Source organism: Solea solea, chromosome 12, assembly GCF_958295425.1.
Source record: "Solea solea chromosome 12, fSolSol10.1, whole genome shotgun sequence".
Taxonomy (NCBI): domain Eukaryota; kingdom Metazoa; phylum Chordata; class Actinopteri; order Pleuronectiformes; family Soleidae; genus Solea; species Solea solea.
The window spans coordinates 12841400-12859873 of NC_081145.1; the positions used below are offsets into that span (position 1 = coordinate 12841400).

General features: G+C 39.3%; 2 protein-coding genes across 2 annotated transcripts; both read left to right on the forward strand.

Annotated features, from left to right (window-relative positions):
• The first annotated feature begins 167 nt into the window (after positions 1-167).
• On the forward strand, positions 168-12228 carry myo5c (myosin VC). Its single transcript, XM_058644907.1, has 40 exons — positions 168-633; positions 1353-1463; positions 1559-1730; positions 1828-1972; positions 2059-2215; positions 2384-2527; positions 2611-2692; positions 2789-2896; positions 2989-3101; positions 3203-3468; positions 3566-3647; positions 3734-3874; positions 3979-4101; positions 4502-4585; positions 4718-4849; positions 4954-5051; positions 5146-5232; positions 5637-5748; positions 5837-6048; positions 6146-6311; positions 6401-6547; positions 6628-6792; positions 6881-6974; positions 7053-7116; positions 7198-7472; positions 7563-7626; positions 7704-7784; positions 7890-8070; positions 8156-8249; positions 8350-8413; positions 8492-8660; positions 8766-8850; positions 8921-9019; positions 9169-9323; positions 9559-9648; positions 9746-9896; positions 9985-10270; positions 10358-10532; positions 11080-11160; positions 11245-12228. Exons 1-40 carry the CDS (start codon positions 607-609, stop codon positions 11395-11397), a joined length of 5235 nt encoding a protein of 1744 aa, XP_058500890.1. The 5' UTR covers positions 168-606; the 3' UTR covers positions 11398-12228.
• Positions 12229-12778: 550 nt separating this feature from the next.
• gnb5a (guanine nucleotide binding protein (G protein), beta 5a) lies at positions 12779-18361 on the forward strand. The gene is made up of 11 exons (XM_058644958.1): positions 12779-13003; positions 14347-14483; positions 14577-14618; positions 15496-15572; positions 15673-15805; positions 16153-16296; positions 16404-16495; positions 16627-16675; positions 16883-16979; positions 17067-17233; positions 17338-18361. The coding sequence occupies exons 1-11, from the start codon at positions 12868-12870 to the stop codon at positions 17347-17349; spliced, it is 1086 nt and encodes a 361-aa protein (XP_058500941.1). The 5' UTR covers positions 12779-12867; the 3' UTR covers positions 17350-18361.
• Positions 18362-18474: the final 113 nt, after the last annotated feature.

Genomic DNA, 18474 nt, shown 5'->3' on the forward strand with positions numbered 1-18474 from the left:
TGATCTCACATTGTGGAGATTTATACTACATAGGAATAGAATGAGCAGCAAAAGAAGAATAAATTAGAGATTGGGCACCAAACATATGCTAAGAATCAAATAAGCCACACAAATATATAATAACGTCATGAAAAAAGTTATTAAATATATATTTTTTCCATCTTGTTTATTTGCATATATTTTCAGAATAGTTATAACAAAACAACAACTGACAAAATAGAACCAACAACATGATAACCATGTGTGTCTGTGTGGCCTTATAAAATACATATCATTTAATACACAAAAACAGCTTATTCTATTTGTAATGTTGATTTAGTGGAAACATTTACTGGAGCCTAAACTTGTATTTACAAATTAAAATTACACATATTGTTATTTTTTTATATAGTAAAATTCAAACGTTTTCCGCAATTAAAATACATTCACTGAATATTATTTTGAAAATACGCCCGGAAGCAGAACGTCATCTTGTGTTAGTTGATGTAGCTCGAGAAGGAGGATCGTTGGTTACCGAAAAGTATAGTGAGACACAACAGGTGATAAACAATTATAGAGAAAATAGAATTTAAAACAACAACAGCAACACTCATAATATGCAATAACATGACTCTGTTGGAACTGTACACCAAGGTAAGAGGAAGCTTCCTGTCGCCATTACAGTACACTGTATATTTTCAATCTCACTCAGACATATGGAAACTTTGTTAGAGCTGTATGTAAAGTTGTATGGATGAAGAGGAAGTGGTCCTAAGAGAGTTTAAAAGTTATGCTTAACTGTTTGAGTCAAACCTATTCATGATTCTGTATTATTGAGTATGAAAATATACATGTCCTATTATAATATAATCGTTATTTAAACGTGTAAAATGATAACCTATGTAAAATAAAGATGTGTTTCAGTTTGTGAAACTGAAATGAACCAACTGATTCATTACAAATTATACAATGAATGTCTCCAGAACATTTAATATGTGGACACACTAAAGATTATCTAAAAATTAAGTTAATCTTAATGCATTTTCACAGTATAAATAATACAAATTTGTGCAAAACAATGTTTTTGACATTTTTTTTAACTGCCATTTCTGTAATGCCTAGTGTTATATGAATAGGTAAACCAGGTATTTCTAAAATGTAAAAGTTTGCTTAATAAATCACAGCTTTATTTTATTCATGTGTGTAAAAGGCTGTGAATTTATTTGGCAACCCAAAAAATATCTTCTGTAAGTTACTCGTGTGGGTCCTGACTCTGGTTCATCTAGTTCATGTTTGTGGAAACGATGTCTCGTATGTGTAATGTTAAATATTCATATTTCAAAACATACTGTGTATTTACTTTTCCCTCTTAGTACAACAGAGTGTGGATTCCAGACGAAGAACATGTGTGGAAATCAGCTGAGATCGTGAGAGATTTTCACGTTGGAGACAATGTTCTTGAACTGCTCCTTGAAGATTGCACAGTAAGTACAATACATCACATGCAGTTGTAGGTTTATGATGTGAAGGATAAACAACAGCTGACCTGATTCTTTTATACAACCTGTCACTGTCACAGGAGCAGCGCTATCCCGTTGACCCTTCGAAACCACAACTCCCTCCTCTGCGCAACCCAGACATCTTGGTTGGGGAGAATGACCTCACCGCTCTCAGTTACCTCCACGAACCTGCCGTGCTGCATAATCTCAAAGTGCGATTTGTCGAGTCCAGAATCATCTATACCTACTGTGGTACAGTTGACGCTTCTGTTTGCTTAAGTATATCCAAGCACTGAGCTGTTGGCAGTTTGTACTTTGGGCTGAACTTGCATTGTTTGCTGATTTTCAGGTATTATACTGGTGGCTGTAAATCCCTACAAACAGCTCCCTATCTATGGAGATGCAATCATTCATGCCTACTCAGGCCAGAACATGGGAGACATGGACCCTCATATATTTGCAGTGGCAGAAGAGGCTTACAAACAGATGGCTAGGTAAACAAATAAAACTCATAAATGCACATAAAGTAGAATATATAGACTGTGCTCATGACAGTATATTACACTCTTCTCTTTCACAGAAACCACAAGAACCAATCTATAATTGTCAGCGGTGAATCAGGAGCTGGTAAAACGGTGTCTGCTCGATATGCCATGAGGTACTTTGCTGTTGTAAGCAAATCTGGCAGCAAGACCCGAGTCGAAGACAAAGTCCTAGCATCCAATCCAGTAACAGAGGTATGATTCTACTGTGCCAGGGCTCCTGTTCACAAGGCAACACTTGTGTTTCAGCGCTGTGCCATCTCCCTTAATTTAAGTTTCCACTTTCATGAACCTCATACTATAAATAAGTAATATCTTCATGGATACTGCAGAGCAGATCTCAAGGGCTTGGTTTTGTCTCAGGCAATAGGAAATGCAAAGACCACCAGGAATGACAACAGCAGCCGATTTGGGAAATTCACAGAGATCAGCTTTGACAGAAAGTACCAGATCATTGGAGCGAACATGAGGACCTACCTCTTAGAGAAATCCAGAGTAGTTTTTCAGGTAGAGTACGAGAACATGATGTTGGCTCGTGTTATGTTGCTTATATCAACATACATGTTAATGAGTTTCCTCTTTTTTTTCAGGCTGAAAATGAGAGGAATTATCACATTTTTTACCAGCTGTGTTCTTGTGCTCACCTGCCAGAGTTCAAGAACCTCAGACTGTGTGAGTGTCAGTTCATGGTTTATTGCTGTGGTATTAAACCGTGTGTGGATTATTTTATTGTTAATCCCCTAAATAACATATTCCTTTCACAAACAGTGAGTGCAGATAACTTCAGGTATACGTCCATGGGTGGTGATGTCGCTATTGAAGGTGTAGATGACAAGAAAGACATGGAAGAGACTCGACAGACCTTCTCACTGCTTGGTAAAAAAAAAGAAAATATTTCGTTGTTAGACTGTAACTCACTTTTAATGAGACTTTTATTTCAGTTTCCCGTTTTCTCTCTGCTCCTCTAGGGCTGAAGGAGGACTTTCAGTCAGATGTCTTCAAAGTTTTGGCCGCAGTTCTTCATTTGGGAAACGTGGAGATTGGAGACTCTGGAAAGGACAAATCATCATCATCAGTTAGTGTGAGTCATTTAATAACTTCTGGTTAGAAGTTTTTTTTTAGAGCGTTAAACATTAACCAGGTTAGATATAAACCTTTTTAAAATGTTTTTATATCTTGCAGCTCAGTGATCCACACCTGGCAGTTGTCTGTGAGTTGCTGGGTGTGAGTGCAGAGGAGTTGGTGCACTGGTTGTGCCATCGGAGGATTGTTCTGTTAGCTGAGACAGTGGTGAAGCCTATGCCCAAGGAGCGGGCAGTAAATGCCAGAGATGCCCTTGCTAAACATATCTATGCACATCTTTTTGACTGTATTATTACCAGAATAAACAAAGCGCTGCAGGTCCCTGGAAAGCAACATGCTTTTTCAGGCGTTCTGGACATTTATGGGTAATGTAGATACGTCACATTTTACCTCAGCGCAATAATGTCTTCAAGTCTCTTTTGCTGCTCTGTCTGACGTGAACTTGCTTTCTTTTGTCCTCAGCTTTGAAACATTTGACATCAACAGCTTTGAACAGTTTTGTATCAACTATGCAAATGAAAAGCTGCAACAGCAGTTTAACTTGGTATGCGACACAGTCAGTCAAAACCATTGCAGTACACACCTCTTTGTCACCTCAGAGACTCATTCCACCGTGTCTCCTATTGTCAGCATGTGTTCAAGCTGGAGCAAGAGGAGTACATGAAGGAGGACATCCCATGGACTCTGATAGATTTCTATGACAACCAGCCAGTCATTGACTTGATTGAAGCAAAGATGGGGATTCTTGACCTGCTGAATGAAGAATGTTTGGTGAGATTGACATGACTCGGCCTTGTACAGTTAAATTTTTCATTACATTCCCCTTTCCTTTTCTAACCACCTGTGTCCTTCAATATATTTGTATGTCTTTACAGTTTCCTCAGGGCACTGATCAAACCTGGCTGCAAAAGTTGGACACCTACCTCGTCTCCGGTACTCTGTTTGAGAGGCCGCGGTTATACAGCGAGGCTTTCGTAATACAACACTTTGCAGACAAGGTAAACATCTGATGACCCTTGAGTACAGTACAGTACAGTATATTTAAACCTAGTGCTCAATACCACTCTTTTTTGCCAATACTGATACCGATATCTCAACCTTGAGTATTTACTGATATCAGTCCGATACAGTCAGTTTTACATCTTTCTCCACCTACCCGTTTCCAGACATTTAAAATACATAATGTTCAAAACTGCATGACAAATATACTGTTCCTATAAAGAAGAAATAAATATGCGATGTAATGCTAGTTATGTGAAATTTAGGGCTTTAGCATTGTATCAGATTCTAAGTGGTTATTTTTCTGATATCTGGTTCAGTGATATGGCCAATATTGGAAAGATACTTTCTATATCATTATCAATATCATCCCTATTTAAAACTCTGCATCCTGAACAGGTGGAGTATCAGTGCAAAGGGTTTCTTGAAAAGAACAGAGACACTCTGTATGAAGAACTGGTAGACACTATGAGAGTCAGTAAGGTAATCATTTATTTTAATCTCTTAAATACGCCACTTTAGTCACAAAAGCAAATGAAAGTTTCCATATTTTTTTAAATGATCTTAACTTTTTTTATATTTTTAACATGTTTTCCTGATTGCATCTGTTATCAGTTTCCATTTCTGGCCAACTTTTTCCAAGAGGAGGAGCCAAGCGCTGTGAGCAGTAAAGGTGTCAAAGTGAGGCCGGCCAGACCTGGAGTTAAACCAACCAATAAACAGCTGAGAACCTCTGTGGGAGATAAGGTGAAAATATTTACTCTGCTCACTTGAGATTATGGTGTTTGCAAGTGTGTATGGAATACAACCAAGTCTGTGTTTTTCCTCATCAACCTAATGGTCAAATGCAGTTTTCCAGCTCCCTCTCCTTACTGATGGAAACACTGAATTCTACCACCCCACACTATGTGCGCTGCATCAAGCCAAACGATGAAAAGATTCCATTTGAGTGAGTATTAATAAAACTATTTCAAAATGAACCACTCACCGAATGATTCTCTAAATTATTTGTTTACATGTTTTGTATCTGTTCATATTTTTAGATATGACTCCAGGAGGGTCGTGCAGCAGCTACGAGCCTGTGGAGTCCTTGAAACAATTCGAATTAGTGCACAAAGCTATCCATCCAGGTGACTTTCTATTACATTACATTATTCAGTATTAGCCATATCACAATATTAGCATTGTAGTGTCTTTTTTTGCCAATCCAGAAAGGCCACATCGGTTGCTGCTGACAGGTTCTGACGTGTGTAAAAATGATTCTCTGAAGTTCCAAAGTTAAATCAACCTCAAAACAGTTATTGAGTCAAAATATGACATAATAAACTATTATAACCGCAGTCAAAAAACTGTATGCTTCGCCTCCTGATTGAGCAGCAACCAGCGCTCCCATTAACCTGAAATATATCACCTTTGCCGTCCCCCTGCTAAGTGGTGGGAGGTTCCAAAAACAAAAACAACACAAATAGTGCTTAGAAACATATATGCATGGCTGTGTTGTACCAATAATTCCCTTGTTTTTGTGTTTTTGCAGATGGACATACATTGAGTTTTACAGCCGTTACAGTATTCTAATGACACATCAGGAGCCAGATCTCAATGACAAGAAGCAGACCTGCAAAAATGTGCTGCAGAGGTTGATCCAGGTCAACTCTCTCTTCAAATTCTGCCTTTAAATACACACTATATTGTGCACTACATATTTATGTATCATTTTGTCATCATGATCTCCAGGACTCCAACCAGTACAAGTTTGGACGGACAAAGATCTTCTTTCGAGCCGGACAGGTAGCTTATCTAGAGAAGCTGCGTCTGGACCGACTTCGAGGGGCTTGCATAACCGTCCAGAAACGCGTCCGCGGGTGGAGCCAGCGAAGGAAGTACCTGCGCATGAGAGAGGCAGCCATCATCCTCCAACAGTACATCCGTGGAAAGAGGACAATCCGGTCAGAAGCATTCAGTGACAATGTGGTAGTTCTCCCTCTTGTGTCAACCAGGATATGGATGTTTAGATGTGCTTGTTTTTCTTCTTTAAATGTCCAGTAAAATGGTGAGTGCTGCAACACTGAAGCGGGGCTGGGCAGCACTGGTGATCCAGAGACACTGGAGAGGTTACCGCACGAGACAGATCTACCAGTTAGTCCGCCTGGCTTCTATCACCATCCAGGCTTTCACACGGGGTTGGATGGCCCGAAAACGGTACAAGAAGGTCAGAAAATGTTCGTTTATCAGTTCTTTATGTCGTGTTGTACAATGAAAATACAGACTGTCATCACATCACCCTCATTACCTCGTCAGATGATGGAAGAGCAAAAAGCCCTGGTTCTCCAGAAGTATGCCAGAGCATGGCTGGCTCGAAGGAGATTTCAAACCATGCGTCGCCTGGTGCTTAATGTTCAGCTTTCATTCCGAGTGCAGCAGCTCAGAAAGAAGATTGAAGATCAGGTAAAGATGTTTCCAAAGTTCTTTTAACTGTACTTTTTATGGAGAAGACAGACCCTTTAAGAAATCCTGTCACCTTACAGAATAAAGAGAACCGGGGGATGGTAGACAAACTGACCAGCTTGGCCAACAGCCACTCTCAAACTGTGGACAGACTTCAGGTCATGGAGGCACAACTGGAAAAATCAAACAGCCAGAGGGCAACTTTAGAGACGAGAGAGAAGAAAGTGAAAGAGGATGCGACTCTGGTCAGTCTTGAAGTGAATTCTAAGTGTTTAATACAGCTTTTTGTTTGCTGATGAATCGTACTTTGTAATATTGTTGTTCTTTCTCCAGACAATTGCACAGTATCAAAAGGAGTTAGATTCACTAAAACTTGAAAAGAGGAACTTGGAGAAAAAGTTTGAAGCATCCATCAAAGAGGCAGAAGGTAACAGGACTAAGAATCCCCACTGTACAACACTTGCCTTTATTTGTACCATAATTATGAAATGTTGCACTCTTGCAGAGAGTTTTGAAGTCCTAAGGAGGAATATTCTTGACGAGAAAGAAAATGAAGCAAGGCTAAGAAAGTGAGTGACAAAAAAGTATAGTCTCGAGAAAAAAGTAGTTTGATTGCTCAGGATTATTAACGCGAGGGCTTTGTGGATTAGGATTGCTGAGAACAACAATGAAATCCAGAGACACGACAGTGAGAAGGAGGTGGAAGCTCTGAAAGAGGAAATAAAAAAGCTGAAAGAGGAGAGAGTCATTCTACACAGAAAAGTAGAGGAGGAAGGTCGAGTGAACGCTGACCTCCAGGAGCAAGTCATCCAGCTCACCAAGCACGTCAAGACTATACCGGAGCTACGCAGAGAGATGAATAACCTGCAAAATCAGAGGAATAACATGGACAGAAAGATGAAGCAACATTCAGAACAAGCAAGAGGTGCAGACTTTTACATATTGAGTGAAACTTATCCAGAAAATGTATACAGCGACGTATTATTATGCTAATTAAATTTTTATCTCAATGCAGCAAAGATGAACGAGATTACAATACAACTTCTTGGTGGTGTTGTTGAAGAGGAGGTTCTTTTGGGGTAAAACTTTTTTTTATGTTTGTCATGTGTCCATGTCTGTGTGTGTGAATGTGACCTCACAAATTGTCTCTTTGAAGGCTTTCTTCAAATGACTCTGAGAAGATTTATGACATGGAAGATGTGCTGGCAGCCTTTGACGGGTTGCAGAAAGCGACCAGGTATTTATTGTATCACACAAACTATCAGCTGTATTATGTGTCGCATCTGTGCGACAGGCCTGCTCACGCTTGACCCTGATAACATGGTTCTTCTTTTGATGGCAGAATACTGGAAAAGCACCAGAAGGAGCAGAAGGAAAGTTACGAGACCCAGCTGGAGGGCTTGCTTTTGAAAGTGGACCACCTTCAACATGAGAACGGCAGCCTGCAGAGCCTGTTCCAGGAGAAAAGTAACGTCAATGACAGTATTCGCCAAGAAGTGTCCAGACTCAACAGTGAGAACTTGGTGGGTCATTTGATGGTTCCCCTATTCCTTGCTTACTTTCTAAAGAGAAAATGTAAAACTGATTTCAATGAATTAAATGTTTCAGCTGATACCAGAGCTGAAAGTGCAGGTTTCAGAGCTGCAGAGACAGAAACAAGAATTGCAGGTCAATGTGGAGGAACGGAACAAAGAGCTAGCAGGTAGATCTATTTAAATCTATTGTTCAATAATTGAAAGACCTTAAGTCAGTTTAGTCTCCAACTTGTTTTTGTTGTTTCTTTTTCCCATGTCATCTGAAAGAAAAAACTGAGGCGATCACCAGTGTCCATCAAATAAAGATTAAAGAAGAAAGCTCATTGCGCAGGTAACATATTCAGGTTGGAGTTTGTTCCTTGATTGAAGGTGAGATTTCTTAGCCTGTCTGATTTTTGCTGCTTTTTAGACACTTTGAGGACAAAGCTGAGGAGTTGGAGGAGGTGAAGAGGGAACTTCAAGGCCGCGTAGAGGACCTGGAAGAGGAGAACGACCACTTGAAGCAACAGCAGCTGTTGGAGAGTGAAGCCAAGATCAAACTGAGATTTGAAATTTCACAGTTAACTGCAGAGACCATGGTATACATCGATATAAAATGTTGGTTGTTACACTGCTAAGGTGTGAATGCATGTCTTGTCTTTTTCTTTTTTTTTAATCAGTAACAGGTTTTGTCTTTCCTCCAGGAATTTGAAGAGCAGCTTGACCATAAAAACAGATTCATTAAGAAGCTCCAGAATCAAATTAAGAGCCTTGAGACGTCACAGAAAGGTAGAATTGTGGTTTATATCTGTGGATTGTCAAATTAATTAAGTTAATCATTTAATTCTTTCACACACAGCCAAGCAAAAGCCTGCACCCATTATTCCTAAAGATTACCTCGGCATGTTGGAGTACAAAAAAGAGGACGAACCCAGGCTCATCCAAAACATCATTCTGGGTATTCTTCTCTTCCTCTTTACTCTATTGATGCTGTGGCTTTCTCTGCATTTCCCACAGCGTTTCCCTATAGTGAAAACAAACCATTTAAACAGAATCAATTATTGATTACCTATCCTCCCCCTTTAACATGTCACCAACTTCCTGTAGACCTGAAGCCCAAGGGTGTGGTGGTGAATATGATTCCGAGTCTTCCAGCCTACCTCCTCTTCATGTGTGTCCGCTATGCTGACTACCTGAATGATGAGGCCAAACTTAAGGCTTTGATGAATGCAATCATCAGTGCTGTCAAAAAGGTCATCATGGTGAGCTTCATAATACAATCACAAGGCTTTATCTGCACAGTAAACGCCTTATTTATGATCATATCTGATGTTATGATAGTGTAATTTAGTTTGCTTATATCATTTGATTTTGAGATGCTGTTGTTCTAAGGAAGGAATAATACATATGTAGAATGTCAAAATAATTAGAGAAACATACAATTGGGTTGCTGAAAATAACTTGAATCAAAACACAACCGTAATTTTTGTGTTTCAGAATCACAACAAAGACTTTGAGTTGCTGTCCTTCTGGCTCTCAAACACGTGTCTCCTGCTCAACTGTCTGAAGCAGTACAGCGGGGAAGAGGTTTGGATCTGTACTCCCTTATGGTCCTTTTATTGACATAATATTGCAGGCATAGTTAAACCTTTTGTTGTTGTTGTTTTTTGTCTGTTTTCTAAAGGAGTTCATGAAGCTAAATACTCCCCGCCAAAAGAAGAACTGCTTGCAGAATTTTGACTTGTCAGAACACAGACAGATCCTCAGTGACCTGGCCATCCACATCTACCATCAGTTTATCACAGTCATGGAAAAGGACCTCACTCCTGCGATTGGTAACTCTCACTTACTGTCAGTTATTGTCACATGCATAGACCTGGATTGTTGCCCTAAAATGTGCCTCCTTGTTGTCTTGACCCTCAGTGCCAGGCATGTTGGAACATGAGAGTTTACAGGGGATTTCCAGCATGAAGCCGACAGGCTTCAGGAAACGTTCCAACAGCATCTATGAGGACTCAGAGACCTACACCATCTCGTCCATCATTCAGCAGCTCACTCATTTCCACTCCACCATGAACCAGCATGGCATGGATCAGGGCCTCATCAAACAGGCTGTCAAGCAACTGTTCTTCCTCGTGGGTGCAACGACCCTCAACAACATCATGCTGCGCAAAGATATGTGTTCCTGCAGGAAGGGAATGCAAATCAGGTCTGCGTTTGCTTTGTTTTTGGATTTGAATGAAATATAATAAAAAAAAAAAAAAAGTTCAGTTTCATTGACTCGTTGTACCCTTAGGTGTAACATCAGTTACCTGGAGGAGTGGCTGAAGGAGAAGGAACTGCAGAACTCTAACGCGATGGATACCCTGAGGCCGCTGTCTCAGGCTGCCTGGTTACTGCAAGTCAACAAGTCCACAGATGACGATGCCAAGGAGATCACTGAAAAATGCACTGAGCTCAACTCTGTTCAGGTATTTATTAGGGGTGGGAATCACTGGGCACATGGTCCACGATGCCAATAAATTCACGTGACAACGATTCTGTGATAATTAATATATTGCAAGACAATCATATAGTGATACATCACGATATCTGTCGAACTGAAGAAAACAAAACATCCGTAAAAAGTGAAAGGATTTCTTTATTTATTCACAACATAGAGAACAAAGTTCGTATTATCCCGCTGTATACTCCCTCTTCTTTGGCCAGGTAACTACCACTGAAGTTTCCCTCATTCATTTGAGCAGCAGTGCCATGAGGAGACATCAAGTAGTGACGCCCAGAAAGTGTAACTGGCAGGGACTGTTTACTTTAGCGCGCCTTAATTTGTTCATTAAAATATCAATATTTGCTCTGCATCAATGATCATATCACACGTGGACGGACAACGATATGACACCAAATCGATATTTTGACCCATCCCTTGTATTTATCCAGCAACACGTCATAAGAACTGTGTTATTTACTATATTCCAGCATCTTGGCAGAATGAGACCTACACTCAGTTTGTTTCTGTAGGTTGTCAAGATTTTGAACTCATACACACCAATAGATGATTTTGAGAAAAGGGTGACGTCATCGTTTGTCCGGAAAGTTCAGGTGTGTTCTTGTCCATTTTCAAACATGAATGCGGCAAAGTGTGAATTGTTCTTCTCTAAACATGTCCCCCCCTTTTGTTTGCAGTCATTACTCCAGGATCGTGAAGGGTCCACACAGCTGATGCTGGACACAGATTATCGTTTCCAGGTCATGTTTCCCTTCTGCCCGTCCGTGCAGGCTCTGGAGCTTCTGCAGGTCCCAAACAGTCTGAATCTGGGCTTTCTGACCAGGATCTGACACAGCCAGCCTCTGACCTTTACCTCCACACCACATCACTGACACATAAAGCGGCCTATGACTACATCTGAATGTGTTTACAAATACGTCAACACTTTAATTAAACAATGTATACGTTTTTTTTAAAGTACATTCAAAATGTAGAGCTGCAGCTGGGATTTCATAGAAAAACATTTCATAGAAAGGTTTTTCTTTGAAATATTTTTTATGTTCTATTAAAATGGCAATGATCTATCATTAGGTCATAAAGTGATAACTTACTGATTACTTGGTAGACAAAATTAGACATTTTGGACTTTGGAAAACTGGAATGTCAATTTTAACCAAGCCAAAAAATATATCAATAATTTTCCACAATGAGAATAATTATAGCCTATATAGGCCTTATTTACTGTACTGTGAGTTAAATTCAACCCTAAATGAAAGAAGGAAACAACATCATTGCGACTATGGTCCTGAGCTTCAGAGGGTTTAGAGCTCGAGACACTTTTCAAACCCCTCAGAACCAAGACTGAAGTAAACAGAAGCTGGGACCTCAGCTGAGAAGCCTCTGTTGTGTTAGCATTTGTGCATTACTTATATTAATAAAATGTTAATAGCAAAGTAAGACATCAGATTTTATTAAACATTTTTATTATCTTTAAATTAAGAGGGTTTTTTCCTCCTAGAACAAAGAATATATGGTCAGTGACTTTGTTAAATAAAATGTTTTTTTTATCCCGGTCTGTGGCCCATCTGCAATATTTAAACAGCCATTTTGTGGACTCACGCTGGTGTAATCAATTCATCTTTACGGTATTTTCTAAATGAATTTCTTTCTAATAAAAAAAGTATAAATTATGAATGTTGTTGTATGTTTGAAGCTGTTTGATGAGTAGTTATTTTGTGTTTTAGACATTTTTCAGTTTGATTTGAAGCATGTTTATGAAGGCTTATGTGTGTGCTGTGTCCTGTTTTGAGGCTCCATTTATTTTTATTTTAAACACAACATTTAATTTTTACTTTGCCTGATTGTATTTATTGTATTATTGGCAGGGGCAGCACAATGTAGCAGTTAAAAAGAGTCCTGTCTTACATGTCATGTACTGCTGTGTCATTAAATTTAGATAAATGTCAGACATTCAATGTGCATTAATTTTGCAAATATGACTGTAATAAGAAGGTTATTGTCTCAAGAAATGTATCATTCATTTTTTTAAGAAGGAAAAGAAAATCAGTAAAAGAAAATAAACCCTCAATAAATCAAATTTGCAATACAAATCCAAGTATCACGCACACACACACACACACACTCCATAGTGTGCTGCTGATGTTGAGGATGCAGCCTCACCAGGATACAGGATCCTCCTCCTACCTCCTCCTGGAAGCTGGAGGAGCATCTTCTACCTGTGACGTCATGACAGCGGCATCAGCTGTTAGCTGTGCTTTAAGCCTTTTCGCTGCCGATCGCTGTCTGCTCAAAGGAAATATATGAGATCCCCTCCGATCCCTGAAATGGCGACACAGGAGGTACAACTGAACGAGACTCTGGCGCATCTCAAGACCGAGTCGGATAACCTGAAGTCGAAGCTGGAGGAGGAAAGAGCGAAGCTGCACGATGTCGAGCGTGAGTGCTGCTGAAAATGGAGAGGCCTCCTTCATTCACCCTAATGACACCGAAATAGCGCTGAAATAGCGTCTGTATTTCTCCCGCAGCAGGTCAAATGTAAAGTGGATGTGGTCGAGGGTGTGAATGTGTGCAGTCTGATTGCTGATCTTTGTGGCCTGACTTTACACGGGATTTGACAGGATGTTTGTTTGTCTCCCGTTTTTCCAGTCCAGCGCTTCCACCCGAATTTCCTCCGTGCAGTGGTTTTGTCCACTCAAGTCGTAGCGATATCACAATAGTCAGAAAACGAGAGGGGGGGAAATAAGACAGCGGTTTTAGTTGTAATGTTAGTGTTGTACAGATGTGGATTAAAAAGGTGCCTGAGGACAAGATAACAATCCTCACATTTAGCAAAGGCCTGCTGTAGTTTAAGTCTCACAGCTGCCAGCAGTGTTAATGGAGGCTGTATACACTGGAAGGTTTAATTAATGTAATGCCATTTAATGTCATTTAATGTAATGTGTGTGTGTGTGCAGGGGTGGAAAGTAATGAATTACATTTACTCGTGTTGCTGTCATTGAGTAGGTTTTTTGTGTACTTGCACTCTTTAAAGTCATTTTTTAAAATGTGTAGTTTTTACTTTTACTGAAGTATGTTTTTTGGAAGTACTGTACTTCACTACATTTTAAATCACATCTGTTACTGAGTAAAAAAAAATAAAATAAGATCAAATTCAGGCCCCGGACACCCTGGGTGAATGATGAGGACAGGTGAATGAATGACAGGTGAATGATGAGGACAGGTGAATGATGAGGACAGGTTAATGAATGACAGGTGAATGATGAGGACAGGTGAATGATGAGGACATGTCATCATCATTCACCTGTCCTCATCATTCACCTGTCATTGAATGAATGACAGCTGAATGATGAGGACAGATGAGTGATGAGGACAGTTGAATGAATGAATGAATGACAGGTGAATGATGATGGCAGGTGAATGATGAGGACAGATGAAGGATGAGGACAGGTGAATGAATGACAGTTGAATGATGAAGACAGGTGAATTGGTGTTAATTAAGGTCCCCTAGTGAGTGAGAAAGTTAAAGCATTTGTGACCTTTGACCCATTTTGACTGATACATTATGTGTTTACATTTTTTTTTGACAGCACTTTAATTTGTAAAGGGTTGCCTTTAATTAAAACAATTACATTTTAAACAACTTGAGTACATTTTTAGACCAGTACTTGTAGTAAAATTGTATCAAAAATAGTGGTACTTTTACTTGAGTACAATATTTCAGTACTTTTTCCACCTCTCTCTCTCTCTCTTGCTCTCTTGCTCTCTCTGTGTGTGTGCAGTACACCAGGTGGCAGAGAAAGTGGAGGGACTGGGTCAGTTTGTCATGAAGACTCGGCGAACTCTGAAGGGACACGGTAACAAAGTGCTGTGTATGGACTGGTGTAAGGACAAAAGGAGGATAGTCAGCTCCTCACAGGTTCTATGCTCGCCGCTCACTCTATATTCATGTTGTTGTTGCATATACTATGTAGCTCCGTACATGTTTGACCCTGTCTAATTCTTTTGACAGGATGGAAAAGTGATTGTATGGGACGCTTTCACCACCAACAAGGTAAGACTGGATTTTTACAAGCCAGGGTTTTAGCTACATCAAAACGAACCTCATGCAAATGCATGTAGTATGGTGTAATAAGTGGTTTTCTATATTGTTAAACCTCACATGTAGGTATTTATTGTATTATTATTATAATAATTATAACAATAATAATTATAATAATAATAACAGTAATAATCCAGCCATCCATCCTCTACCACCATGTCAGCTGGACACAGCTGTTAGTGAGGTTAGGGCTAAAATAAGACAGGGTTAGGCAGTAAGTTACAGACAATCATATAAAAAAATAGCGCGTTGCATCGTATGTAAAAATCTAATGTGGGAGTCTAACCTGTGTCGATCACACCAAAGCAAACTGCCAGTGGAAACCTCAGCGAAGCTACTTGATGACGACACTCCCAAGGTACCAGGACAGTCTCCCACATAGAGACAAACAACCATCCACTCTCACACTCACACCTGTGGTCAATTTAGAGTGTCCAATTTGCCTATTCCCCAAAATCTGCTTGTTTTTGCAATGTGGGAGGAAATAATACATTATTATTATTCGCCAAATCACAAATAAGACACAAGGAGTCACAATAAATTCTTCTTCTAAGCTTACAAATCAAATGTATGAGCTGTCATGACTATGAATACAGATATTTTACACATGTATGCTGTAGGAGGTAGAACAGCTGCCCCAAGGATCCCAATTTTGTCACTGAAATGGTGGTGGACGGAGAGGCTATGAAAAAAAAGACTGACCATTCCATTAGTTAATTAAATTCTGTATCACCTCTAATGTTGAACAGCGGTCCGCTGTGCTCTGATTATACCTGATTCATTTGATTGTCATGCAGCTCATACAGTGTTATCTGTTGGTGTTTATTAGGAACATGCTGTGACAATGCCTTGCACCTGGGTGATGGCCTGCGCCTATGCTCCCTCTGGATGTGCTGTCGCCTGTGGGTGAGTGTCTGAATTTCCAGTGATGATCTCAGTGTGGTCATCTGTTTGTTTGTTGTTTTTTTGTAAACTGTTGTTGTTGTTGTTGTTTTTTATGTCACAGTGGCCTGGACAACAAATGCTCTGTGTATCCTCTGTCCCTGGACAAGAATGAGAACTTGGCTGCGAAGAAGAAGTCTGTGGCCATGCACACAAACTACCTATCTGCCTGTAGCTTCACCAACTCAGATATGCAGGTGAGACCATGTTCAACACTCAATAAATGAACATATAATTACGCACGAAAAGAATATATTAGATAAAGAAAAAATGGAGTTGTATATTTAATATTGTGTTTTATCACCAATCAAGGCTTCAAGAAAAAAAAATCTATTCAATATTAATCAGAAATCACTGTCCTCCATTTTGTAGTTTTCTTATTTTATGAATAATTCTCAGCAGCCATTTTGTTGTGGTCACTATGTCCTGGTCACATGATCTTTCACACTTTAAAGACGATCCACTTTTACCTGTTGTGTCAGCTCACATCCACTTTGACTGAGCTCAGCTCAACTGCTTCTCCTTCATCATCTACTTGTTAAAGATCCTGACGTCCAGTGGGGACGGTACATGTGCATTATGGGATGTCGAGAGTGGGCAGCTGTTGCAGAGTTTCCATGGACACGCAGCAGACGTGCTCTGTCTGGACCTGGCTCCCTCTGAGACGGGAAACACATTTGTGTCAGGGGTGAGGATGCTTGTTTCTTTAGATTTCACTGCTTCCTGACATTTTTCACCTTTTTTTTTTTTAGAAGAATTTAACTTATTTGTCTCGTTCATTTAATGTTGCCACAGGGTTGTGATAAGAAGGCAAATGTGTGGGACATGCGTTCAGGGCAGTGTATTCAATCCTTTGAAACTCATGAATCAGACATAAATAGTGTGCGGTAAGTGAATCTTTTTGTTGTTGTTACAGTGATGAACAATGTTTTTGTTTTTCATTACAATTCAGATGTATTCAAATCCTGCTCATAATAGACTTTAAGAAACTCATTTGTTCACTGCTGCTTTTTAATAGATATTATCCAAGTGGAGATGCATTTGCATCCGGCTCAGATGACGCTACAGTACGTATTCTGATTGTTTTGATCTCTCTTAAAAGAATAATTCAACATTTTGGGAAATGCTGGTTCATTTCTTATGGAGCTAGAAAGTGTCTTTATTGTAATTATGTAACTACTGTCAGCATAAAGCAGATTCTACGTCACACAATTGTGGAAGGAAATAAAACTGTGAATAATATTCAAACTTTAACATTAAGGTCTTTGTTTCAGTGCCGCTTGTATGACTTAAGGGCAGACAGAGAAGTGGCTATTTATTCCAAAGAGAGCATCATATTTGGAGTCTCTAGTGTTGATTTCTCTCTCAGTGGTAAGATACGTCCACATTTCCCTTCCTTTAAATGTACTCATATTGATAAAAAAAACAAAATGAGGAACAAATATGTTGCTTTTGCAGGTCGGTTGTTGTTTGGTGGCTATAACGACTACACCATAAATGTCTGGGATGTTCTCAAAGGAACACGGGTGTCAATTCTGTTTGGACACGAGAACCGCGTCAGTACTCTGCGAGTTTCTCCAGATGGCACTGCCTTCTGCACGGGATCCTGGGACCACACTCTGCGGGTATGAGGTGTCTCTCAATATCTTCTGGTGGTCTGACAACCTGTCGGTCTGACCTTCACTTTTGTTGTGATAACGTCTAACAGCTTGTGTTTCTCTGTTCCAAGATCTGGGCTTGAGGAGGAAGACACAGGCGATTAAATGAACTACCGAAGACTCACCAACCTTTCTGATTGCTAGAGTACAATCACAGAGATAGAGACTCAGTCATGGTTGTACATAGAGCATATCAATAGCATTGTATATAATCCAGTCTCATGGCCATGGTAGATTTGCATATTTCAGAGAATAATTAAATTATTATAATTACCAAATGCCACGCTTGTATTACCGAAGATTGCACAAAAGTACTTATGGTTACAACCTACGGTGTAAAATGTATATTGCAGAAAATATAATTGGTAGAGAATAGCATCAATCTAGGATAGAAGTGACACAGTAAAGTGATGTATTGGATGTTCCCACAATTACTTTCTTATTTTGTATTTGCACAAAAAAATAATGGAGGAAAGCAGTCTGTGAAAGAAAACTGGACATAAGGAAATTGTTGTAGTAGCTGCGGAAAGACAGCACAAGAGGAATATGTGGCTTCTTTGAAAATGAAAAACATAGTTAACATTAAGTCAAAGATGATTGGAATGGTTTGCAGAAATTAATTAAAATTAACAGCAGCTATGAATGACCACTGGCATAAAATATTACAACTAACAATTTAAAATTGGATATATTGATAATTCAGCTTTTTTTAACTCCACAATTTGTATTTTACAGTAATTCGTGTGCCAGTTCTATTCTAAGAGATTAAGATTCTAAGATTCTAAGACAAAGATAATTTTAAGGTAAACCTACAGCCAATGTTTTAATTTTATATCCCCATGATATTAAAATAGGACTGATCTTTCCCTGCTGTGGAAGCCACTCACTGCTTGCTGTGCACATTCAGTCCTGACCCTGTTGGTCCTCCAATAAAATATCTAAACTTAAATCCTAGAATGTATCCTTTATCATGCGGTTGTCCAGTGGCTGTAATTTCATATTTACTGTAATTATTTATTGTAGTTTAGTGTACAGTTACACAAGGGCCTGTTTATCAAAATATTACAGACATAATAAACTGAGTTTGGAATATCACAGCAGCGTGTCATTATTGTTCTTCACTTTATCTCATACTTTTCTACTTGGATCAATTTGGAGCCAGAAGTCACTGTTTCAAATTTAATTTAAAGTGATGTTAAGACTCCTCA